The following is a 26,079-nucleotide window of genomic DNA, read 5'->3' on the forward strand; positions in this document are numbered from 1 at the left end:
CATCTGTACTAAGGTACCATATAATTTCTGTACTAGCGCCTCATACTGTGAATGGGTCCTTAAAGAGATGTAATACTTGCCTCTTCGAGAAGACGTGTAACAGCATCTATGTCATTGTATGTTTTAGTCATCTGGCCCACTCTTTCAGCACATAAAACTGTGAGGAAAAAATAAAACATTAATTATATTGGTAACACTGTTAAAGGGAAAATACTCTTAAGAGTTTGAGTTTGCATAAGTTTTCATCTTGAAAATACTTATCTCAACTTTTGGGTATGTATATCAAAAGCTTAAAAAAAACTCAGAAAAATAATCAAAGCTTCAAGTTAAACTGAGAATGCAAGTGTTCTTCTTTTGTAATCACTATTTGCTTTTTTCAGTGACAGAACAAACAGTTAAAATGTTAAATCTTTTGTCTGAAGGAGTATCTTGAGTTTATTAAAAAAACATCAAGGAAGAAATGAAAATAGACATTCTTAAATACATGATTCAGATTCTATCACATCACTTAGTCATTGTATTATGTGCAATAATTTTTTGTTACTCCATGAATAAATACGGTTAGTAACACTGTTCAACATGAAGATACTATGTCATATAAAGTTGATAAGAACTGGGTTCTACTGTATGAGACAGCAAAGTAAATACAGAAGGCATGCAAATAATATTCTTATAATACCCAGAACACACCACAGTGGCCACAATATTGCTCATGAGAAATATTTACTTGGACTGGATGAGTTGATTAATCACTAAGGTGGAACCACAAGTTTTTTATACTGAAGAAAGTAGGCAGAGGTTTAGTCTACCACCTTTAAGAAGCTATATTGACTTATTTAAAAGTTTGCAAGTTTTCTAAAAATCCACTAATGATCACAGGAGAAAAGAGCACTTTCTCCTCTACCCTTATATTCCTTCCATTTTCAGCTACACCTGTTTTTCAAACTCCATAGTTCTGGGAAAAAGGGATTGTTCATGAAGTTCCCTTGATCATATGTACTACGAGTTACCAGGCTGCTGTAGCACGAATTGCTATTTAGGGGATTTATCTTCAATGATGTCCTGTTAAAGCTCTGTCTGACAGATTAGCTGATGTTGCCCTAGCGTGCATTAAGGCTGTGGGGGGAGAGACAGATAAGGTCTAATAAGATTTAAATGAGGGGGGTGGGGGTGGGGGGTACTGAGTACAGTAACATTACCAGGAGACAGTTTGTCACACTAAGGAAACAACACTACCCAATTTATAAATAACAATCTACATATACACAAATGTACAGCTGATCACTTCTAAAGGCACACCCATAATGGACCAAATGCAACAGTACTTAGATACCTGTTGCAATGCTAGAGGTTGTTTTTTTTCCATACTTAAACATCAGAAAGTTCTTAAACTATGTCAACAAGGGCAATTTGTTTCTGTTTATTTTCCTGTTTCTCAAATTCTATTTTTGAGGATCAAATCCTGAAAACATTTACAATATTTAGGGACATCAGCAGTGCCAGTGAACTCCAAAAGATGCCAATCAGAAGTATTCAAAAGATAATTACACTTATCCAAATAATTAAGTCTGAAAGGGATAACAGTAAAAACTCTTACACTTTAAAGTAATAATCTGACATTACATACCAATATAAAAAATAGCTATACCACTGCACAGACAAAAATACAGTGCATCTGTAAACTACAAGCTATGGCAGTCAAAAGCAGACTAATCAGGATTCCACAGGAAAAAAAATGAAGTAACTTGCAGAGAACATCAGCTATAATAAACAGAGAGGTTAAACAGAAGCTTTCCATAAAAACTTCACATGAAGACAGATGGTGACACATCCAGAAGACTATTCACAATACAAAAAAAAAAAACAAACTACCAAACATTGCCATAAACGAAATTTTTTTAAGACATGGTAAGATCATAAATTGTGCCATAAAAGCATCTATCACAAGCCCTGACGCCAGCAAGTTATTTTCCAAAACAATGGTACACTAAGTAGTTCCTTTGGTTACAGCATTCCCTTACTACTATAAAATAATGTTTGAGATTATCATTAGCAAGCTCACTTTAACTCTGTACCTAGCAGTAATAATCACCACTGATTATGACTATGGCAACCACCATGCCATCCTAATTCAGGTGAACATAAAAACTTCCTAACATCCAAACTGGTAAAAGGACAATGCTCCCACAGACAGAATAAAGTCACTCATCTAGGAAAGTGATAAAGGTTCATTTGCGTGGCTGCTCAGTCGGCTATTCCTTTGGACCTTGCTATTTAATCTTTAACCTGGCAGGCTAACACCACAGCCTTATCACAACAGACTTATTACTAGCAAAGCAGTAGTGACCTGGTCACCAATAGCTTTTATATCTCCAAGTTTCCATCACAATACTGTTGATCATTATTTTTAAACAGAGACCTTCATGTATCACTCTGCCAAGGTGGAAGGGTTTCAAAGCAGAAATGGTAACTTGTGTATCCTCTTCAACATCCAAGTGGGAACAAACTTCAACAGACTGCATATAATAAAATGCCTCCTTCAGTCCACTACCTCCTTTGGGCACTAAACACAAAACACAGCAGAAGTGCAGTGCTACTAACTAAAAGGAAGGTTTTCCTTTTGGAAGGAGGGCAAACTTGCAAAGATGCCTTGCTCTCCATCACTCAGAAATCAATGCTTGTGGGAAAGAGAAGGTGAAAAGTGAGGGGAGAGAAAGCAATTGAGAAACAGCATTTAAAAAAACAACTTCAAAACACTGACAAAGTATGTAATTATTCCTCCCCCACAGATTACAAGATAGCATTTGGTCAGTTGCTAGTGCAGCGATTTTTATTTCCTTAGTGTTCACAAAATCTACCAGTGAAAAAAGACACACTATTTTGAATAAACATTTTGAGCCCTGATCAGTGAAATATGGATGGGAAAAAAACCCCATCACATCTCTCATGGATTCTGCATAGTATGTTTCTAGCCTGCTGGAGTTTCCGATGAGTATGTGAGTGCGGTAACACTACTGTGAAGATAAAACAAGAGCAAATGAAGGACAATGCTCTGTAATACAAAACCCGCAGTGCCAATTTACTGACCTCTCTTCACTCACTTGCAAATCAGTAGTATGTTCGCCTGAGGGTGATAGGAAGAGCAGTGTCTAAACGCATGGGTACATGCAAACATTCAAATCAAATACACTTTGCACCTCTCAGTTTATGGAGAGGGCTGCTAGACAAAGAAAGGAAGAGTAACAATATTTTTCTAAAAAGTCTACCGCAAGTGGAACAACCATAGAATTCTAGAGACACAGAGTTAGAAAACATGTTTTGGTAACTGCTTTGAAAGTAATGTCACAGATCCAAACCAGGAAACAAACAACAGAGAAAGCTTCTGTTACACTATTTTCATAACAGCATTAAATACATGCTATCAGGGACACATTTGCAGTTCAAAGTATTTGGTTTGGTGGTTGATTTTTTTTCCTAACAGACAAACTCAAATATGGATAAATGCAACAGAGATCAAGTATTTCCTCTAACTTTAAATACAAAGCACCATCCTCATACCCTCTTAAAACCTGAAAATGTATGGGTACCCACATTCCTGTGTTTCCCAACGTGAATACAGCTGAAAGGATGAGTATACTCTGGATTTCTCTCTCATCATCTATTTAATGCAGCACCTGATTGGAAGCTTCTTTCATGCTCTGAGCACTGCACTGAAGAAAGCACCAATTCCCAAGCTGAAGATGCTCAGGGAGAAGAGAGGAAAGTATGTACCTTCCTGGATTGCTCCCCGAAAACTACACAGCCATTTAGCATGCTACTTAGAGGAAAATTGTTTCCAGGAACAGGAAACAGCCATAGAAGTGAAGGGAAGCAAGAATACCATTATTGGGAGCTGCTGCAGTGAGCCACCACCTACCGAACAGGCGATTCAGATGGAAGGGGGGGGGGGAGACAATCACAGGAGCCAGCAGTCACAAGTGTTCTCAGCCCCTGCTCCCTGCATCCCTCCTTGAGGCATATCCCCCCATCATTTTTGAGACCTAGCAATCAGGACAAACTAAAGAACTAAAAGAGAGCAGCCATGTCTGAAGAGGAAAGCCCAGCTCCCACTGCACCTCTTCCCATCTGTTTTCAACTACTGGGAAACAGAAGGGGGATAAGATGTTACAGTAAAGTTTCAGGCTTTAGGCAGATAATACTGACCTGTATATAGAGTCTAACAGAGAAGGCCCTAGTGCATGGGGGTTTCCCTACTACCAAAATTTATTTTCTTGGAAACTACACCAGGATAAGGGAATACTCTTCATGGAGCACAGATCTCTGGCAATTTTAATACTGAAGCTTGTTCCAGGCAAGGTGGCAGCGGGGGACATTCACAACAGTGCCTACCCAAAGCCTTTAACTATTGCAAGGCCTATATATTCTCGCTCAGTCATGAGAAGCCCTGCCTCAGGAACAGCTTGTGTCTGCCTCCTTGCTGCTCAGAGCTCTGCCCGAGCACTGGCAACACAGTGGCACGTTCCCTGCATGCTGAATGTCGCGCACTGGAGATGCACGGACCACGGGCAGTAACGCTGACTGGCCAGCCGCGCTCCCCACTGCCAGGTACCACCTGGCAAACATCAGTAGTCAGGGACCCCGGCAGACTCCGACACTCCTCAGCTCACATGGGTTTCATTCCCAAAAGGCTACTTTTGCACTCTGAGGATAAAGCACTTGCTAAAATCACAGATTCGGTTCTAGAGCCACTGACAGCTATGCTCTGGCACTAGTTACTGCAAGCACTGCACCAACCTGAGCCAAGCGCATAAGGAATTCTGAAACTCTGCCATATTATATATATATTCCCTTTCAAACAGACTTGGGAAAATGGTACCTAAAACATGCCATCAGCTCTGTTACTGGCCCAGAGTAGCAGGATTTTACATGTTCAAAGATTAAAATGGTAGCTTCTCCTCCACTGAAGAGGACCTTCTGGCAGCCCTGGCTAAGCTGGAGCAGAGGCTCCAGGCACGCTGTTGCCCCTCATGTTTGAGATGGCCCTAAGAGAACACATTCACCTGAAGAGCTGAAAAATTTTAAGTGACTGTTGTCACTGGAGTGTGAAAAATAAAATAAAATGTACTTTTGAGGCATGACTTGCTATAAGTCCAAATTTTGACACAACACGCCAGCAGTTCCTCCAGCCACCCCCACTCCTCCAAGCACAGAGGCAGCCCAGTTCCTCCAGCAGGCAGATCTGGAGTTCAGCGGGTGGCTGTGACCCTGGTTACGGGGATAAAGAGTGGTCACAGCCTGCCAACTGCTTCACAACTGTCAAGTCACACTGTGGGCGAGATCCATGGAGGAGTCTGGAAGAACACAATGTTGTGAGCAATACATACTCCATCAGCAAGGCCATATTAGTGCGGTGAAAAATAACTACCTTAAGTTCAATAGATAATGCCAACAGATTTTTTTCTTTTCCTTTTTTTTTTTTAATGTTACAGCTTCACTTACTGTCATTTCAATGGCATAGTTTGCAAAATAATCTTTTACTATTAAGGTGCAGTTACTGATTCTTCTTGAAGAAGACATTTTATCTTGTCATTTAAGCTATGTTTTGAAGGGTGTTTGTTCACTACCACTTCTCTCACACAGTTAAAGCCTCACATACAAACCTACACTATTACTTAATCTCAGGTTTGGGAAAACATTTTGCTGTTCTTTCTTTTCTAAAGCTTATGTCAAATACACAGGTAGACGGCCATTTCAAAGTACTTCCTCTAAGCAAGGCAAGAACTGCACCAAATTTTCTTGTGATGAATGAATAATCAGGTTAAAGGCAATTTCATCAAGAACATCACACACTTGCTCCTTCTATTAGCATAAACACAGATCAAATGAGGTAACTTAGAAAATACAGCCACAAAGTGAAACCAAGGAGATAAGGAAAAGCACCCGGAGGGAACTCACCATCGCCTCAATGCAACGTTCACACCGTTCACTGATACAACTCAGCACAACTCTTCTGTTAAAACTTTTTGTGCAGGATTGCTGATTATTAGCCATTGAATTACTGTCTTGACATTCTCCTCCATCCATTTCCTGTCAAGAAATGTCTGGACTGCAGTCCTTGCAACTAATAAATGGGTGTAAGGCTTAAATCAGGATCTGGACTGTAAATCTTTCTGCACTGTCTCCCTTATTTAAATACGTGACCTTTTCCTATTCCAACTCTTTGGGAGGGATTGGCTGTGCCAAAGTTTTCAAGAAATACTAGTCTCCATTTTCTTCGCTTCAGTGTTTGAAGATTCCAGAGCCCTGTATGGCCTCCGTTCTACTCAATGTCTTTGTAAGACAAACCAAGCATTTTACATTTTCTGCAAGTGAGACCTCAGAGTGCCTGAACTTGAGATTTAACTTTTTTCTTTTTTTTCTTTTTTTTTTTTTTTTAGATTAAACTTCAGCTAGAGTCTTAGCCTGCATTTACCCAGTACTTTAGACAAGGACTTTTAATCTGTTACATTAGTAAATTGAAACAGTAATGGCTAGCTGCTATCATAGGTCCTAAACAGCTAACAGTCTTTTCCTGTCCCACCTGCAAAAGCAAGAATCAAAACACAGCCCAGTTTCAGAATTAGCTGACCCAAACAAACCACTAACCAAAGAAAACTGACAGGCTGTCCTTTCACAACTCAGATTCTTTTATGAACAAAACCTAAGGAGTCTATCAGCAGATATCCCAGCACAAAGTTTCACTGCAGGCAGCTCACAGACCAGCTTATCAAATGAAGAGTAAACATGTTGCTGTCAGGAGAATTTACAACTCCAAAGCAATGCACTAACTCTAGGACTGTTCTGTCTAGACCTTTATGAAGGTGCTCCCCATACTCATCAAGAGAACCGATTCTGCAACTCCGCCAAGTGTACAACACTAGTTCTGGGACAAAGGATCTCTAAACAGGACTGAGGGCAGTCACAGGACCTACATGTTGGGACAGGAAAAAAACCTCAACATCAAAATTACCATAGAAATAACAGACAAGTAGTGAGTACATGTTCTGCCTGTGGAATAGGCCAAACAATTAAAGAGTCTTAATCACACTATTTTTCCCCTTCTTTTCAGTAACTATAAATGATTAAAGTAAGGCATATTCTCAGATCGTCCATTCTGATACCAGATGTATAGCCAGATATGGCTAGAATGCTTCTTTTGTTCAGCAAGAAAAGGCTGGTGTTTCCATCTGCTTTACTTATAGAACGAATTACCTCATCCCCAAGAAAAATACTGTCGTTCCTAAGTGCACCCACATGCAAAGATACATAGAAATACCATACATCATTTTCGTGCACCTGTATCACTACTACACTAACTGTGTAGGTGACCTGAATGTACAGGTGGAGGAGAGAAAGCATCTTTAGAAGGCATTTCAAATACATACTGAGCTTTTGAAGGGAAGGTACTGTAGAAGGACAGGGCTAAATTTATCCCAGATAGAACTAAGCTTTCTTTTTTTCTCTCAAAATCAACAAGAACAGCTTCAGACTACTTAGAGCTGGAAAAAGGTAAAGTCAACAAGAAGAATAAGAACAGCATGATGTACATTTCAGCAACCATTTAATCACTAAAAAAACGCCAGGAATCAAATATGAAAGTGTTGGTTGGCCTCTCTTATAAGTTTCCTCCCCATTCCAATCCCTAGTTTTAAGTTTCCTTCCACCAGCATTCTCTCCAGCACCTTTCCACTTTGCAGAGGCACACAGGTTAGCTCAGCTTCCTTCAGAGACCCACAACAGGAGAGACGGATGGTTTATTGACCAAGTATGACTAAAATCCAGGTGGAATATGTGATTCTGAGGGGATCTTTACAGGAAAGACCTATGCAACAGGATTCAAAAAGCACATTTCATCCACTGGGGCTCTGGACACAGGAATTCTTTCCTATAAGGTACATAAGGGTATAAATGCACAGCAGGTCACATCCTCTGCGCTGACAATCTTTCAAAGTACCTTTACACCAGCTTTATGATAGTGTATTTGGAAGTAACAGTTCTCTAGCATAAAGCTGCTATTTTCAAGCAAAATTTACAGCACATGAAATCACATAAACGGTACATTTAACTTTTGGCACCTGAAGCCCTGAAAAAGATGGCCAGACTGGTGGGAAGCAGCCAGTGCACAGCATACAGCAGGTGCACAGGAGGGTTTGCAATGCACATACACTCACACTCCCACCCCAACGGCCCAGTTGCCTGCAAAACGCAGATGTCCATTATTTCCACAAAGCAGGACAAGATTGTTCAGTTGCTTGTTTTGTTGCAAGATTAAATCACAAGACCCAAAACTTGGATTTTTTCTGTTTGTTCGCTTTCAAGTTCATGGACAAGCACAAAATTGTTGCTCTGTTTGCTCTACTCATTTTTAGAAGTACCTAATGACAACACACAGAGCTTCATAACACACACACAAGATGTACATACAAAAACCACATACAATTCCAAAGAAAGATAATTTACCAAATCCAGTTTCATTATTAGAAAGATATTGCATAGTCTGTATCTACTGATAATGTATTTATTCTTTAAAGTAGTGTATATAAATCAAGATCCATCCTGCTTATGAGTATTTTCTTAGTATTCCATCTGAACATACTGGCTACACATTAAAAAAAAAAAAAAAAAGTAAAATTTAGTAGATTTAAATCCACAAACATCACTCAAATAACTTATACGTTGCCATATGCTACTACCGTAAAAGTTTAAAATCAAAAGGTGAAAAGTACCTTCTTCCAAGATATCAAGGCTCTGCCTGTTAAATGTGCCTTCTCTCCCACTTTCCTTTTCATAATCATATTCAAAGCTTTCCTCTTCCTTCACTGACATTGCTGAACTCGTCCCAAACAGACACGATATGATGCCTTAGTCTCACAGGAGATGGGAAGTCATTCCCCCGGAGGCTGTATTTTGGGGGAGAGCAAAGCGAGGTCTCCACAAAGCAGGATACCATCTTTCCTCACTCACATGCTCAGCCAGGGAGCTCCTGAGCGACTGAGTATTTGTCCTTAGCACAACAGCTTTCTGTTGTACAGATGGGGTGGAGGAGGGAAGAGACCATCTGTCTAATAATTGCTAGAAGATTTATGTTGTTCCTCATACCAGCTCTGAGGGCAGCCTGCTTCTGCTCAACAGCTCCACCAGCATATTCCAGACAAAGTAAGTGGGCTGAAACCCCCGTCCTTGGAACTCCTCAGTCAACAAGGTTCTCCCTCCTCTGCCCCTGCTCGTCCAAGTGAAGTGGTAGCTTCCTGCAAGTGTCTCGGCAGCACAGCCCGACCCAGCCTCCGACTGTCACACCTAGTGAAGGGTGTGCACCTTCACGGAGTTTAATCACCTCTCGAGTTGCCCAATGCTGCAAGTAACAGATTTCAGGGGAGCAGCGAGCAGCCACAGCCTGCGCACACGGCCAATCCCACCCAGCAGAGAGGTCTCGAAGGCTGAGGCTCTTGCGCAGCAGGAGTCCGGCTCTTGCACAGCAGTCCAGCTGCACTGACACCGCTGTGCAAAGAATCAGGCTGGGGGGAAGGGAGCTTTTTTATTGCTTTTTCAAAAAAATACTATGGTTGCACCAAGCATTTAAATGACATATCACATCAGCTGTCAAACACGTTTTCCACAGTCGCCTTTACTCTACTGTGCGCTGTGGGGAAACGAAATACCTCAAGTCCACACAGGGCACCCTAACGCATTTTCAAGGGTGGACATCTCTCTTTGTTCAACAACAAACAAAACTCCCTCCTTGTGCTCAGACCTCTTGGTTTCCAACAGATTGTTTGCTAAACTTGACTACAGACATAGGGCAGGTTAACTTTCTTATTTAACTTTCTGCTGCTGTAGATATTTAATGTTTGCCAGGTTGCCTCCCTTACTTTTCAATGGCGAAGAGGTGCCCTTTGCTGCTTGCAGAAGGCACTCCTATGGCAGGCAAAATGGGGGCACCGCAAGCCAAGGGCAGCTCATCACCCCCCGAGGGGCCCTGACTGCTGGGGAGGAAGGGAGCCAAGCACCACAAGCCAGCGGAACGTAACAGTTAGGATCACATAGAAACAATTTCTCGACTACCACCTCTCCAGTGGTGCGAGAGTACCAGACACTACGAGATGGGAAAGAACTTGTTTTATACAATCACAACAAATTATTCTGGTTTATGTTTTAAACTCTTGATATTTATATACGAACACTGTACCAATGTTTATATAAAAAATAGCCAAAGGATATGAAATACATTAAGTGCTTGCTGAGGAAAGGAACACTCATTTCTGAGTAAAGAAGGACCTTACTACTCCAACTTAACCTGACCTTTGCCAAAATTTACTGCAATATTCAGCAGCAGCAATAGCCTCAAGAACGCTTTGGGAAAAAATGGGATTGTCCCTTTCTCCACCTATCATGACATTAAAAGATGCAATTTTAATAACAACGTAATAGGGTTTACTTCTAGTTTCTGGCTCCTTAGAGCTTTCCTGTGTCTTCATTTCTCCCCTGTAACAATGAATCAAAACTCTTTAAAATAAAATAAAATTAAGAAAGACAGTAAGAGTCTTAAGTACCTACTTGCCATCCAGTGTCAATTTATGACATTTTAGTAATAGCTAGAGAATTGAAGTTCAGAGAATAACCAAAACAAACTCATTTTAAAAAAATGCCAGTAGCACCTTTTTAAACTTGGGGACAGAAGAGTCCACCCCTGCCAACCCTGTTGACATACTATGGGTTTAACATTGCTGGCAAGTGTTCACTATAGCTAACCAACTAGCTTACAAAGGAGAGCAGGGCAGCGGGTGATACACTGAAAACATGCACGTTGCTGTCCAAGATACATATAGCATCAGAATTGTTAAGGTGAAAAAGACCTTGAAGATCATCAAGTTCAACCATTAACCTAAGACTGCCAAGCCCACCACTAAACCACGTCCCTAAGTGCCACATGTACTGGTCTTTTAAATACCTCCAGGGATGGTGACTCAGCCACCTCCCTGGGCAGCCTGTTCCAGTGCTTCACAACCCTTTTGGTGAAGAACTTTTTCCTAATATCCAGCCTAAACCTCCCCGGTGCAACTTGAGACCGCTTCCTCTCCTCTCTACTATCCTGTCTTCTTTGTATCACTGGTCGCTTGGGAAAAGAGACCGACAGCCACCTCACTACAGCGTCCTTACAGGTAGTTGTAGACAGTGGTAAGGTCTCCCCTGAGCCACCTTCTCTCCAGGCTAAATGACAATATAAGGAGAATAAATGAGTATTTCCACAAGCTGACTTCTGAACTGTGACTCATGTGAACTCATGCCACACAGGAGGACTCTGACATTCAAAAGCTGGAAGGTAAGTGTTGCAATGCCCACTTTGATATCAGTGTATGAAAAATGCTGATGCAAATTACTAATGGGTGGAGAAGGAATGTGTACCCCACCCTTACACTATCAACTCATTTTCAGTGCTATTCTGCATTAAGTCCTTTTAATAGTGCAGGAATATTGACTTTCTAAAGACTAAGAGCCAGGTTTCCAACAGATACCAAACAATAAGCAGCTATGGAGGAGGGGAAAAGCTACATTGCATATGGTTCTGAAAATATACCTTCTAATCAGGAAAGAGTCAAAAGTGATTTTTAGTATTTCCTACAAATACATACTCAGGAACTTCAAGAATATACCAGAATGAACACACATTTTTTTGGGTTGCCACTGCAAAGTAAATTTGGCATATTTGCTGCAATCACTGCTCTGCATTAGCGGCGAAAGACATTTAACTTCCTTCAGGAAGCTTGCTAAGTGAGCTGCAATCCTTAAAGCACACAGATGCACATTCCTCATGCGAAGCTTGCACTAAGGTACAGATGGCCTTCAGCAACTTTGCGATCAAACGGCAAACACGCGAACTAGGAGCTCGTTTGAAGAAGGGTGAGGCTGGACACAACACAAACAAACCCTCATGTCCTGAGTCATTATTTCCAAGGAACTCCAATGTATTCAAATAATTCTAACCTTTCCTTATCAATAACATTTTCCACAATTAACCACATTAATTTTGACCACAATTAACTAATAATAACAATGCTGCAAAGAGAGTCTCTGTAAGCAAACAAATCCTAAAAACAACACCTGAAACGGCAGCACTCAGATTTTAAATATGTTGAAGAAATGTGGGTGTTTTGGGGTGGGCTTTTCAGGGAGGGAAGATAAATTGGTCATTGAACATGTGCTTTGCTCAGTCAAGTAAAGTTAGCTTGTTAAATTTTCACAGGTTTTGCATGTTTCCCACTCTTTCAAAATCCCACCCAAATTATCTTCTGCCAACTCAACCAAAAGGACAGCACGTTACTTTTGCAAAAATGAAACAAAATGGGATGAAGTAGGAAAAAGCCTACCTGGAAATTCAGCAGGTGAGCAGAATAAAGAGGAAAGATACCTCCATACTGAAATACATAGAGGTAACATACAAGTACAAGTAGCTTAGGTCTGACTGAATAAAGAATAGAGAGTCAATGGAGGAATAAAGAACAAGAAGTGACATAGCAAAAAGCAGAAAACTAGGAAAATGGTATCAATGATTACATGAATATAAGCAAAATTCAACCATATTTATCAAGTATAGAGATACAGGACACAGAAGCAAAACAAGAACAACCTGAATGAGAATTTTAGCCCCATACCTATAGAGCAAGGGCTGTTTCAGAGGTTGGATGCAACAGGCATTTGTAAGATTCTCACAGATTTAGACAGCATTAGATGCCACAAATCAGCATCCACCCAACACCCACAGTAACACCAGGGTTACTCTGTCCACAGGGCCAGCGACAAAAGAGGCTAATATATGAGGGAGACGATGATTCATCATAAATGCCCAACCGTCAGCTAAACTCCTACTGTATGGGGTAAGATGTCATGGAAGCGGATTTTAAGGAAAATGTTTGACTGCCACCCAAAGAGATGGCAGAGGTGTGTTTGCAAGGTTACCTGTAACTAAGGTGCACAGAGAAGAAACATGGAGAACCGAGAACAATAAGAGCTGCAGCAGGGAATACAAAATATTCTTCTAATGCTACCTTAAAGGAGTGACTTAAAAAAAAAAAAAGGAGTGGGGGGGTGGGGGGGAGCAGAGGGGAACCAGGACACAGTCTTACATCTGTAAAGGCACAATATAGGCAAGGCAAGTAATCATTCTTACATTCTTAAAGTGGCTGAGAGGTCAAGGAGAACAAGCGTTAACGTTATTAATTATTGTTCAATGAAAAAAAGTTAGGGAGCTTGCTGATAATTATTTCAGTGCAGTGGAAAATAAAACAGAGAAAAGCTCCAAACAGTAACTGCAAACAGAACATGTGATCACGTGATGAAAAAATTCCAATGTGACCAGGAAGAAAATACAGGTAGGGGTTGAAAATTAGAGAAGAGCAAAAACAGGGTAAGGTGTGCTGGAATGACAAAGAGAGTGAGATAAAGTTGCTCAAGCAAACATAAAAGCAGTTAGAAGCTTCAGCATGTGTAACGAACAGGGCACACAGTGGGATTGGCAGGGAAAAAAGGAAAAAGCGCCATCTTCTCCACAAGAATTGCTGAAACTCAAGGCCCACAAAAGCAGGAGAAAAGAGCCAATTGCACATACACAAAGTCATCTGGAATTGTAGGCAATGAACTCTCAGGCATTAGCATGAAGTTGTTCAGCTAGAAATAAACGAGTAATGGAAGAAACCACAAGAAAAGTAATTTGAGCCAAAGTCAACCTGGACTTCTCTACAAAGCATTGTTCATTGAGAGGATAAAAAAAATGGCTTAAGAAAGAGGCAGGGGGAGAAGGCTATTCATAAAGATTTCTATAGGTATCTATTTATCTGTTTATTTAGTTGTTTGGTAGTTTGTGTGTGGGGGGGTTGCATTGTTTTTTTCACCCGAGTTGCATTACATGTGGGTTTTTTTAAGAATCTATTTGGTTTTGTCTAAAACACCCAAACATCTAGATGAACCTAGACTTTTATACTGCTTCCTTTCATGATAGATGTCTACAAAAGTTTTATCTTTTCTTCTTTTATCATTGGTTCTGTCAATCTCAAAGTCTGAGGTGAAAATAGCTACTTCCCTACCCAAGTACACACCCAGCTCTTTCCCCTTCGCATTCCACCTACGCAATATATTTAATTAATGCCAAGTAAGGTGACAACCGTTGCTCATATTATAAAATGTTATACTTGAAAATTATTTAAAAAGCACAGTGTAACAGTTGTTATTTACAGAAGTTTAATTTCATTGTAATGCTATTCAAACAGTATGACATTTTATTGTCTTATTTCCATCTACCCCTACCAAAAATAAACTCTGTAGGGGACCTTACCTAAAGGGATTAATTCATTACTCCAACCCTAGAAAGTCTTTGTAAAGATTTATAAATGGCAAATTTTGAGCATGTTAATTTTTTTGCAAGGTATTAAAAAAAAATAACTGCCACCAAACCCAATTTGAAGACATCATTACTCTGTTGGTTCATTAAATCTGAAGTAACAGTGAGAGTCACTTTTTTACCTATCAAGTTAAATGATAGCATTATAGCCTGATGTAATTTTAGAGGGCTTTTTTTCTCTGAAGAGCAAGAAACCACATGCTGCTGAAATAGTTATTAAAAAAAGGAAAACAGATGAAGTCACATCTTTTACATGGAAATCTGAGTCTCAGCAGCTCTGATAAAAAATGTACGAACAAATTAATTGGAAAAATAATACTGTAGGATAGTATCTTGTGAGGTTTCCAATTAGTTTCAATGTACCACCAACTCTCCTCTGTTACATTTACCAAAAAGGGTGAACTGGGTGGGATTCACAAATTGAATGCATGCATACATCTGAGCCCCAGAGAGTTCATGTATAGCAGAGAAATGAGCTCTTTAACTATCTTCCTCTTGTCTTAAAATAGATATTCAAAACAGGTCAGCTGAGCTGCAACTGCCTATCACTCTCTACAGAATATAAAAAGACTCTCAGGCAAATGACTCTGGTATTGACAAATACATGGCAGAAAAATCAAACATCAATCAAGAGACAGGCATCTCTTATAATATGCCATCTGCTCCAGGTTTTTGGAAAAGCTCCATTTTCTTCTATAAAAATTTCTTTTGTCTCCCACTACGATTAGAATACCTTTTTCCATCAACAGGAAAAAGGTCAATACCATTTTAAACCCAAGTTAATGTGCCAGTATTGAAGGCCAAAGACTGTGCCTTCCACCACACCTCTCAAATCCTTTTGTCTTGCGTACTTCAACTGGGAGAAGCAAAAGAACATTAACCCCATAAAGGCTCCATGAAACCCTGGAGGGCTACCACTCACCTGAGAGGCTGAGACAGGACTGACAGCACTATGCTTCCATCATGTAAGAAGTAATAATTTAATAATTTTTTTAAAAATAGTAATTTTAAGAAAGTATTATGACTTACCTACTGGAGAAATGGTTTCCCTATGAGACATTAAACGCTGCTTTCTCTTTGAGGAGACCTTCCCAAACACTTCAAGCAGCCAGCACGCACATACTCAGGTCTCAGGTCACGGAAGAAGTACGCTGGGTGGCGGCTCAGCGCTCACAGGAAAACTCGTAAGCCCAGAATCAGAGCAACCACTAGTGCTCCTGAGGCCCTGATCCCACAAAGGATTTAAATGCTTGCCTAACACCTGTTGCTTATTCCACTACCATGGAACTCCCATAGTTTCTCCAGCGCAGCACACACCTTAAGACAAAACTGATGAGCAGATCGGCTCTTCACTCAGACATTCAGGCATACCACACCTCTGCATAACGACGCTTTGACCAGACAAAGGACCATAAAAATGAACAATAAAAAGGTTATCTGCATTTAACCTGGGGGTGGTGGGGTGGGGGTGGGGGTAGAAATCAGCTACTGCTTTTAATGGCAGCATAACTGTTCTATTTCTAAAGCTTCTAAAACCAGGCCAACTCAGCTTGTTACATCATGCAGATTAATCAGATGCTACAGTATTTACTAGGGTCAAACCTAGGATAAAGGTTACATAATGGATTAAATCCAATTTAAAGTGGTCAGATCTTTCAAATAAATACACACCTTTCCTCTTTGAATACCCGGACTCCTGTAATCAATTAAACATAAGAGAAGTTTAACAAGTTTCTGAAATGGCATTCAGTTCCAAAATCTAGTACAGAGAAATAAATGGAAGCACATACCACTGAAAAGACCATAAAAACCCATTCAAAATTTTGTCACAATTATCTTTACTCTTTACGTCCCCTCTGATACTGTTATCAAACCACTACAAAATATCTTTGTGTAACACATACTTACAACATCCCCATGGCCTACTCTCCTTTCTGCTCTTTGCTTCACTTTGATCTTGGACTTGTCTTGTTTAAACCAAGCTCTCCCACCAGAATAAAATCCATATATAACTACTGCTTTCCCAAAGGCTGCGTTTTCTTTTACAGGTTATCACTGAATGCCATCAATGAGAAATCTTGATTTTTCCACTCTGCAGAGAATACAGTTTTAGCCATTCCCTATTCTTCCTCATGTGCCTTCTGTCAGAAGTCTGATGAAAACATTCAGTGCTCTGATAAAGAAATAATCACCCAAGCAAACATTAGAAAAATTGGAGAAGGCCCAGAAGATAGTTTTCAAATTCAAAAAGTTAACCTGCTCACTTTTAGGAAGCTCCAGTTTCAAACGTCTTTCACAGACAAATAACCAGCGAGAAAACACATACTGCCTATTAACACATTAAATATATACATATTACAGCATATTGGTAGTGCAGAAAAAACAGACTTAAAACTCAAACCAGTACAGAATCTTACAGTAAGTGTATTTAATTTTAGCTCAATACATACAGTTATCATTTCAAATACCACTGCCCCTGCCCAAAGATTGCTCATACAGTACATACACTCCTCTGCCACTCCCTTTGAAAAAAAGAAAGCTATATGGCTGAGTCTCTTGTAGCACACTCACAAGAGATGTTCAGCTGCAACAGAGATGCAGGCATCTCCACTACACCAGGGCACCTTTTTCTAGGTATTTCATTTTTAAAACCCTTGAATAACGATGCTCCAATCTTACAGGCTCCAAATTCTGCAACAAGAGACTACAAATAAATATTTACCATCTGTGCATTCCTCATAATACCAGTCCAGTTCATAATAATCTGCTTCAATAAATTTCTGCATAGTCAGTATCCTTCAACAACATAGACGAGATTTCACTTCTCTGCTAAGGTCAAGTGAAATGCAGCCATGCCTTCCTGCCTTGGCGAAATACCACAGCGCAAGGAAGCTCACAGGAAGCTGAAAATAAGCTGCACATCTTCAACGAGGCAACTAAAATAAAACGGGGGGTGCAGAGGGTGTATTTGGAAAATATAAAAATAAAATAAAAACCAGAAAAAGGATGCAGAAGGGAGAAGCAGATGCCCTGGCGGCTCCTCTAATAAAGAAGCTCTGCACAGGAGCCTTGGATGGGTGTTAACAAAATCATCCTATCGAAAGGCTGATGCGCTGACGTAGGGGACACACACCACCACCGCCTGGCTGATTCTAACTCATTCCTTTCCTCCCTAGTCTCCACATCTCTTTCAGTCTAACATGTTGCTATGGAGACGAGCTGGCACCAGAAGCAATGCAGAGATAAAGAAAATGCATTTTGCTTTTCTGGCTTTATGGACTAGAAGTACCCCTCCATGCTGGAAGCAAAAATCCTTGCTCAGAAAGATGATACAACTCTCTGCTGACTGCTCACTGAACAGCACCATCATGCCATCACAATTCACTGGTTACATGCAGTACATTAATAATGAAAATCTAGTCCATTACTACTCTCCTCCCCAATCTGATAAAAGCCTGCCTTCCCCATGGAAAATTAAGCTACGTTACAGCTTTGTTACGCTATTCTGGGCTGATATAATAGAATCCTTTATGCATCTTGTTATTGCAAAAGTGGTAAACAAAAAAATGAAAGAATCAGAAACATCAGGACAGCAATACATTTCCCTTTGCAATAAAGCTAATCTGTTTCTACTTTTGCCCTGTCCATGAACGACTGACCCTTTTTTGGGTTTGTTTTTTTTTTTTTCTTCCCAAGCGTCTGAGCTTCACAGCTGAAAACAAGAGGTTAGGACAAACTTTCACTACTCTATTCCTAAAAATGTTGAAGACTGTCACACAAATTAGCTTAATGTCTGTATTCAGTGTTTTGGAAATGAAAGAGAAGACTTTATTTATGCAGCACAAAATAGAATTGTTTAAGCTATTAGAAGAAAATCTGTCTGAGGAAAAGATGGTGTTAAATCATCATTAAACAGCGATTCAATAAGCGTGTCTGAATCTGAGCAGGTACAGTTACCAAAGGCACTGACATCCATTTTGTACATAACAGCCACATACTCTTCAGCCCTTTCTCCTCCTTTTTTAGGAAACTCTATTCCTTTATGAACACCAGTAGAATCACATATGTTAATAACACAAGGTAGTAGGCCATACTGGGTCTGAGTAAGGAGGTGTCTGCCCAGCCAAAGGCTCCATCTACAAGAACAGCCATGAGCGGGTAAAGGAGAACCAGCCAATACTTCCCTCAACTGCCCTCCCAACCTCCAATTTTTCCAGCTTCATAGATAGCCTGATACAGATACAGTGTCTAGTTTTAGCAGTTCTTGATGGACTTTCCCTGTCTATTCTTGCACCCGTATACATTTTCAGAACCTCCAACATCCTCTTGCAAGGAGTTCCACACATCTACTATTCATGATATAAGAAGCCCTCACCTTCTGCTTTGCAACTCAATTTTACTAACTTAATTCACTCCTTCCAGCTCTGAAATCTGAATGCTCAATCTCTCCTTTCCAATCACTCATGATTTCGCGGATTTCTATTAAGCTCACTCTCAGTCATGTCTTCTCTATGTTGTTACCCCATATTCTACTCCCTGACTGGTACCACTTTGCTCTATGTAACAGCAATATTTAAGACACAGTCAAGCTATGCAAAGGAAAATACATACATTTCATGACCACATTAGTATTTCAACTTTTCTGGTATAAAAATTATCACTGCAGTAATTCTGAGGTTGGGAATTGCCACATCCCTTTTATATATTGATAGCTGAAGCATAGATTAACACATCGGTTCATGCATCTGCCAAACATTTTTCAGTGGCAGTTGAGCATGCTATTCACTCAGCTCCAAAGTTCCAGATGACAGCCAAACTCAAATACACCTTTGTTTGCAGGCACATTACTTCCACTGGAAAATAACATGTTGCTAAGTTGGGGTGTGTCAGGGTGTCTGTGTGTCGGGGTGTAGAAATCCCTGTGTTCATCCTACAATATTGTAACCTATTTGGCAATATGCACAAGATTCCCCTCTACTCAGCACCGGTGAGGCCACACCTGGGGTACCATGTCTGGTTAGGGTTCCCCAGTGTTAAGAGAGAGATGGAGCTACTGGAGGCAGAGTCCAGCAAGGGGCCACAAAGGCCAAGGAATCAAAGCATCTCTCCTATGAGGAAAGGCTGAGGGAGCTGGGACTGTTCAGCCAGGAGATGAGAGCGCTCAGGGGGATCTTACCAATGTGTATAAATATCTGAACAGAGGCTGCAAAGATGACAGAGGCAGGCTCCTTTCAGTGATGCCCAGAGGCATCTAGCACAAACTGAAACACAGGTGGGTCATGCTGCACATAAGAATTTGTGGTTGGTTTGTTGTTGTTTCTTTTCTAAATAGAAGGGTGACTGAGCACTGTCACAGCCTGCTTAGGGGACACTCCTTGAAGCAGGAGGATTGGACCAGATGACTTGCAGAGGTCACTTCCACGCTCAACCATTCTGCTCTTCTGTGACTTTGTAGTTCAAGGGCCTCCACTCATTTACTTAATTTTTTTAATTGCCACTAAGATCTTTGAACTTTTTTCATTATACAAAACACTCATTTTTAACTTCCTAGGCAGTAGGAACAAGGGCACATGGTTTCAGACCACTGTGAACTTCAAAGCTTCATAGAGACTGGAAGTGCTAGAGCTCTTCCGCAAATACAGTTCCCCCTTGCCCCTGTGAGATGTTCTTGGCTGGGCAGCAAATTGAAGCCCATGTTTCTAAACCACTGGTTTTGTCCAACTTTATTTACTCTTAGGACCCTATCTGTTCTCCTCCATAAGCCAGCATTAGGCACCTGGGGCCAAGGCCTGCAGCTCTCCTGCAGTCAGTCTCCAGATGAAGAGGTCTAATGTTGGTACTTCAGTTATTACTGGTGGTCAACTGAGTTGGTGTAATACTCAAGTGAAGTCAGTCAACCTGCTCTAGGCTGGAAGCACTGTGATTCTTGGGTGGCTAATTCAAAGCAAAGCAGCACAGCCTTAACCAAGGCACTGCCACATTTACTGGCGCTTCTCCCCCATTTACAGGATACCAAAATGCAAAGTCAACAAGAATTGAACAGTCTGCATCTGAGCTCTGGCTGCCACAGCTTTTGCCCCTCTGTACCCACCACAGGTCAGGAAATCTTAATGTCTTATTAACTTCTAGCCCTGTACATGAAAAGCACAGAGATCATACTGATTTCCCCACAGAGGCTCCCCCTGTTACAATGCTTTTGCATCAAGCTAACCTTACCTCTCGAAATCAAGAGGCACACTGAAATAACAAGGGTCTGAAAAACAAAACTTATTTGCATTTTGACAGAGACTGTGTTATTTTTGGCTTTATTTTGCTGATCAGATTTTTGTTACACCCAATACTGATGTGAAAGCAACACAGTAAGCATACACGAACTTCAGGTAGGTAAGTCACAAAGGATTATATAAAAGCCACTGAAAGCCTTTGGACAAAGTCATACAAATTATCTTTAAACAAATCACATTTCAAATAGTGCAACCTTTTTTGCCAAATGTGATCATTCTGCCATCACAATGTGCCATCTTGAAACAGGAATGTGACAAGGCAATCCAGCCCTAGCTCAGTCTTGCCTTGTGAGTACGCATAACTGAAATTCTGCAAGAACTGTACACGCTATTAAACGCAATTAAGGCTACACTGTTAAAATACTGTCAGAGAAAAATAAAGGTTCCTATGGCAACATTAACTCAATTGCTCTGCATATAAGCTATTTGTTCCACTTGTATTATTTTTGTCCGAAAGGTAATTTCAGTCTGGTAATGCTATTAACAAGCATTTAAAATACAAACACTGGCTACAAGCTTAAATTGCTGCAGGGACTCTCTCCTTTTTAATTCCTGACATTTTAAACAAAGGAAATCTTCAACACGACAGAATTTTCATCTCACTGTCCTCCCCCCGGCACACACACCCCCTTCCAATGAGACGGGATAGAAACAGCTCAAGGTGGGGGTTTGGGGCTTCTTGTTCATTTTAATGATATTTTTCTACAGATTTGATTGGAAACATTGGTATAATGCAGAAAGGCATTCTTTTTCTGTGAAGAAAATCACTTGTGTGGTCAAATGACTTCAGAACTCCTCAAGAGACTTGGAAATATGGGATAAATGTATGGCCTTCCCAGCATGAAAACAGAAACCCTTGACAGACAGAATACTACATATCCAGATATCCACATGCAAGCATCCCTTCAATTATATAAGAAAGTGTAGCTTCATAAAGTGGGAGCTGGAAGGGTTGTCAAGTTGTCAACATGAAAGCCTGACCAGGCTGACAAATCAGTTGCATCCTTGCAGAACCTACTTTCAGCCTCTGCAGCCCTACTTTTCCTTCCTACAGCTATAAACCAGATTCATCTTATGTAAAACTTATCAGAACACATTTTTCTTTAGACTGCTTCTACCAACATTGAACCTCTGTGTATTCACATCTCCATATTACAACACTATTTCTGAGATGATTTTTTTTTTTTACTTACCTAAACATTCATATAAAACTTAAGGTTAAGAAAGATTTCAGGTAATAGATTTGTGACTAAAAGGAATCTGCTTTTTCCTATTCCAAAGCTAAATACAGTTGTTCACAAGCATTCAACATTCTCTTCCAGCTGCCAGATTTTGCTCCATTTTTTCTATGGTTAATTTCAAAGCAAGCAAACAAACAAAACCCCACCACTTTTACTTGTTCTCCACAGAGCAAAATATGCAGACTGATAAAGAATTCTGGTAGCCAACTGTGATCACCTAGACTGAGCACTCCTTAAGTTTGCAGTTACAAAGGGGTTTTATTAGGCAGAAAAGTTGGCTTGAAAAAGCTTTTAAGCCCTCTCCTCCTTCCTTTTTGCTAGAATAAATCCATACCATAGGTCAACACTGATCTGCCTAAATTAACCAGGCTACAAAAATCACACAAATCCTTTCCCTTGTTTGAAGAGAATTTCTGACTAAGGTAATTGCAACTACCTCATTTATAAACATGGCCTCTCAAGAAAGTTGGAGGAGAACACTCGAGGATGCAGCGAACCATGTTGCGAGGGTGCAAAGCAGCAGCAAGTCATCTCTGCTAGCAAATAAAGTATACAAAGAGTGTCACTGCAAACTATGTCACTATAAATCATGAGTTCCCATGCTTGGTCATTCTCAGCTTTCTCCTCCAAATCTTTCCCAGTTCCAGGAGGATCTTCTGAAACTGAACACCAGAGCTGGATGGAGTATTTCCATGACAGCTGCAACAGTGCATTACCTCCCATTTGATTAACTCTGGGTCACATTTCTTCTTTTGGCTGCAGCATCACATCAGGATGTTCAGATAATTAAACACCATATCCTTTCATTATTTTCTACAGTCGCCACCACTCAGGATAAAGTTGTCCATTAACATCACCTGGAGCCCTTTCCATCAGAGGAGCAGCTGTACAGACCATCACTATGCAATGCATATTGTTAACAGTCAGGGTTGCCATAATACTTACTTTGCAAATTGACATTTTTAACTGACTTTAAAAACAAGTAAGTTAAAGAACATTAGAAAGGAAAGCAAGCATATTTAAAAGTCAAAATGATTTTCAAGGACAGGCTGGCATGTTGTTCTTTCTAAACTGGAATCTCATTTACTAAAGTGAAGAGTTACTGGTGTTTCACCTTCTAAAAGAACAGCTGAACAGCAGTCATTCTGTGACTTGCACACTTAGAGCAACAACTCTGCAACTTTAGACAGAGACTCCTCCACTATAGTTATTTTGCTTAGCAAGATGTCACTGTGGCTTGCTCAATCTGAAAAGTGGAACCAGAGCAGTGAAAAGTATTGTTATCAGCAGCTTTCAGAATTGGAATTTAGAAAAATGGGTGCTTCAGATTTGATCAACTCTCCTTTGTCAAAATGGAATTGCCATTCAGGGCTTCAAAATGGTACAAGTACTTCCTGCCGATGGGACAGAGCTGGTCCCTTCCAACACCATAAGGGTGTTTAAACACTGACCTCACCTGGTAGACAAAAGACCCTTCTGATGCAGAGAAGAATCTAACTTCTCCCACTGAAACAAAATGATTTAACATGAGACAGGGGCAGACAGATGAAATGAAGTTACTTAAGGACAAAAACCTATTTTCCACATGAGAAGATTATTTCTCCCTTCCCCCAAATTATTACTGAGGAGTACTATATTTGCACGTGTATAAAATCAAAATAGATATGGTCTTCAGCAACCTACCTGCAAAACCAGCTGCATAGGTTAATTAAGGTATCACTGGGCATACTCAAATACTCTAAATGAGACCATGACAGCGAGAAACAGACATTTAAGAGAATACACCCCTATCCAGCATAAAGCAAACGAAGAATAAAGCTTTAAATAATCAAATTTGTAAACTGTTCACCATTTAGAAATAATGTAAACTACAATCTCTGATTTCTGTTGTTATATTTCTCCTGGAGACAAGAATATTTGTTGAGCTTAACATCACTCTTGATTGGATAGACAAAAATATTACAGCAGCATGGTTATGACCTATTTTTCTAACAAGGAGGTGAAAAAAGCCGCTGACAGTCATGATTGCAGCTTCCTGGGAGAGGAAAGGAATACAAGTTGCATTACACTGAAGGAATACAGAATCAGGGAGCCCAGAACTGGACCCAGCACTCCAGGTGTGACCTCACCAGTACCAAGTAGAGAGGAACAGTCACCTCCCTCCACCTGCTAGCAACACTCCTCCTAATACAAGATACCATTAGCCTTCTTTGCAGCAGGGGCATGTTGCTGGCTCATGTTCCACTTGATGTCCACCAGGACGCCCCAGGCCCTTTTCTGCAAGGCTGCCTTCCAGCCAGCCGCCCTGGCACGGCATGGCACGCAGGTGCATGGGTTGCTCCTCCCCAGATGCAGGACTTAGCACCTCCCTCTGCTGACTTGCACAAGCTCTTACTGACTCACCTCTCCAGCTCATCAAGGTCCCTGGAGTCACTTCTCTGGAGTGTCTCAGCAGCTCCTCGGGGATCCTGTCGAGGTCTCTCAACCCCCCTAATGCCGCGCAGCCTGCTGAATTCCTCTCAGCTTCTCTGCCTGGAGATAGCTCTCCACCAGCAGCAAGCCTCCTCTGTAAAAGGCGGCCATCTCTCCCTACCTCAGCGAGAGGCCCCAGGCACTCCCAGCAGCCTGGGACTTGCAGGGCTGCATCCACCACCTGAAGTTCTGTCTGGGTTCCAGTATCTGCCCTGGCAGGGACAGGCGGTCCAAAACCTATGGAATGCACCCTGTGGCACGACGCCACCATACCTGAAAGTTTAGGCTGTTCATCACTCAGTGAGGGCCCCTTCTTTGCACCTTCCACACAAAGCGCTGCATGCTAGCTGCACTCCGGGCCTGGCTGCCACCTAGGGCTCTCCCAAGCGCCACCTAAAAGGGTGACTGACCATCCCTAACCAGCAGCAGCTGCAATGAAGGCTCCGAGCACCCCTGGATCAAGGGCACCGACAGTTCCTCGGGCCCATATCCCCGTGGCTCCACATACCTTGGGCAGCAGCAGGCACCCTCAAGTATCTCAGAGGGTTCCCAGGTGATCCTGGGCCCTGTCATAAGCTGCCAAGGCAGAACCCAGACTCAGGCAGGCTGCTGTGTCTGGTGGCTCTGCCTGGAGAGCTGTGCCCTAGGCCTGGCTCTTACAGACCTCTCCCCAGCCGCCAGCTGAAAGTGTGCCCTAAGCTGGGGGCAGGGAGATGGAGCATCACTTCGCTGTATCATATATTTGTGCAGCTTTATTTTAAACTGCCTTAAAAGGCACTCCGCCTCCAGAGTTTAATGAGACTGGTGAGGTAACATTTGATTTATTTGATTATGCTTTAGGTCAGATCAGCTTTATTTTGTTAATTTTGTAGGGGCTGGCTCAGCCTTCTGTCTGAAGCATATAAAGAAAATGAAAAAGATGTGCTTTGGAATTTCAGAATGTAAAAGAACAGCTACAGCGCTAATACACTGTTCAGTTCCTCCCAAAAGTTATCTTCATCCAAGTGTGAAGACTCCATTTCCCAACTGCCATTGTTGGGAATTTTCATTTCATTTTATTATATATATCTTAAATTTTAAGAACTAATTCTCTAGATTGCCTATTCCCAGGTTATAGCTTAAGTTCCCCACCAAAGTTGCTAATAAATTAAAACGCTTGGATATTTAAATATTCCTCTTTCCACCACCAATATCCTCAAAAATTAGTTGCAAAGGAGGTCTAAGTAGCTTTGTGTCCATGCTCAAATGACACTGCTCAGCAGATTCTGTGACTGCCGGCCTTTGCGGTTGGGGACTGAACTCAGGATCTCAAAAACAAAAAGGAACAGGAAGACAGAAAATCTGCTCTAACAAGCCACGGCAGTATAGCTAAGGGTCACTGTTGACTGTTATCCTGCGTGGATCAACACAGAAGGAAACTCATCACATTTCCACCAGCTGGTTATAAACCAGCATTAATCTTAGCATGTAGTCCAGAAATTGCAAGGACATTCTTCATAAGTCATTCAGGAATCAAATGCCCTTCTTAATTGTTCAGATTTCAAACCTCGCATATTCATACCGAACAGTTACAATGACAATATTCAGTATGTAATCTTCATGAAGCTTAAGAGAATACTAGTAAAAGTCAAAAGCTAGGTTTTAAAATTCA

At 41.0% G+C, this 26,079-nt stretch overlaps 1 protein-coding gene across 8 annotated transcripts in view; it reads right to left on the reverse strand.

The window, feature by feature from the left end:
* The window catches only part of TRAK1 (trafficking kinesin protein 1), a 140,467-nt gene that overhangs the window by 42,270 nt on the left and 72,118 nt on the right, over positions 1 to 26,079 (reverse strand). For 3 of the 8 annotated variants that reach the window (XM_040589044.1, XM_040589046.1, XM_040589047.1), the window contains exon 4: positions 81 to 157. In XM_040589044.1, coding sequence (XP_040444978.1) covers positions 81 to 131 — 51 coding nt within the window. In that variant the 5' untranslated portion in view covers positions 132 to 157. Of the gene's footprint in view, positions 1 to 80; positions 158 to 8,765; positions 9,028 to 15,460; positions 15,599 to 17,153; positions 17,481 to 26,079 lie in introns of those variants that run through there. The other 5 variants (XM_040589053.1, XM_040589049.1, XM_040589052.1 and 2 more) reach the window with 4 other exon arrangements.

This window comes from Falco naumanni, chromosome 4 (genome assembly GCF_017639655.2).
Source record: "Falco naumanni isolate bFalNau1 chromosome 4, bFalNau1.pat, whole genome shotgun sequence".
Classification (NCBI taxonomy): Eukaryota; Metazoa; Chordata; class Aves; order Falconiformes; family Falconidae; genus Falco; species Falco naumanni.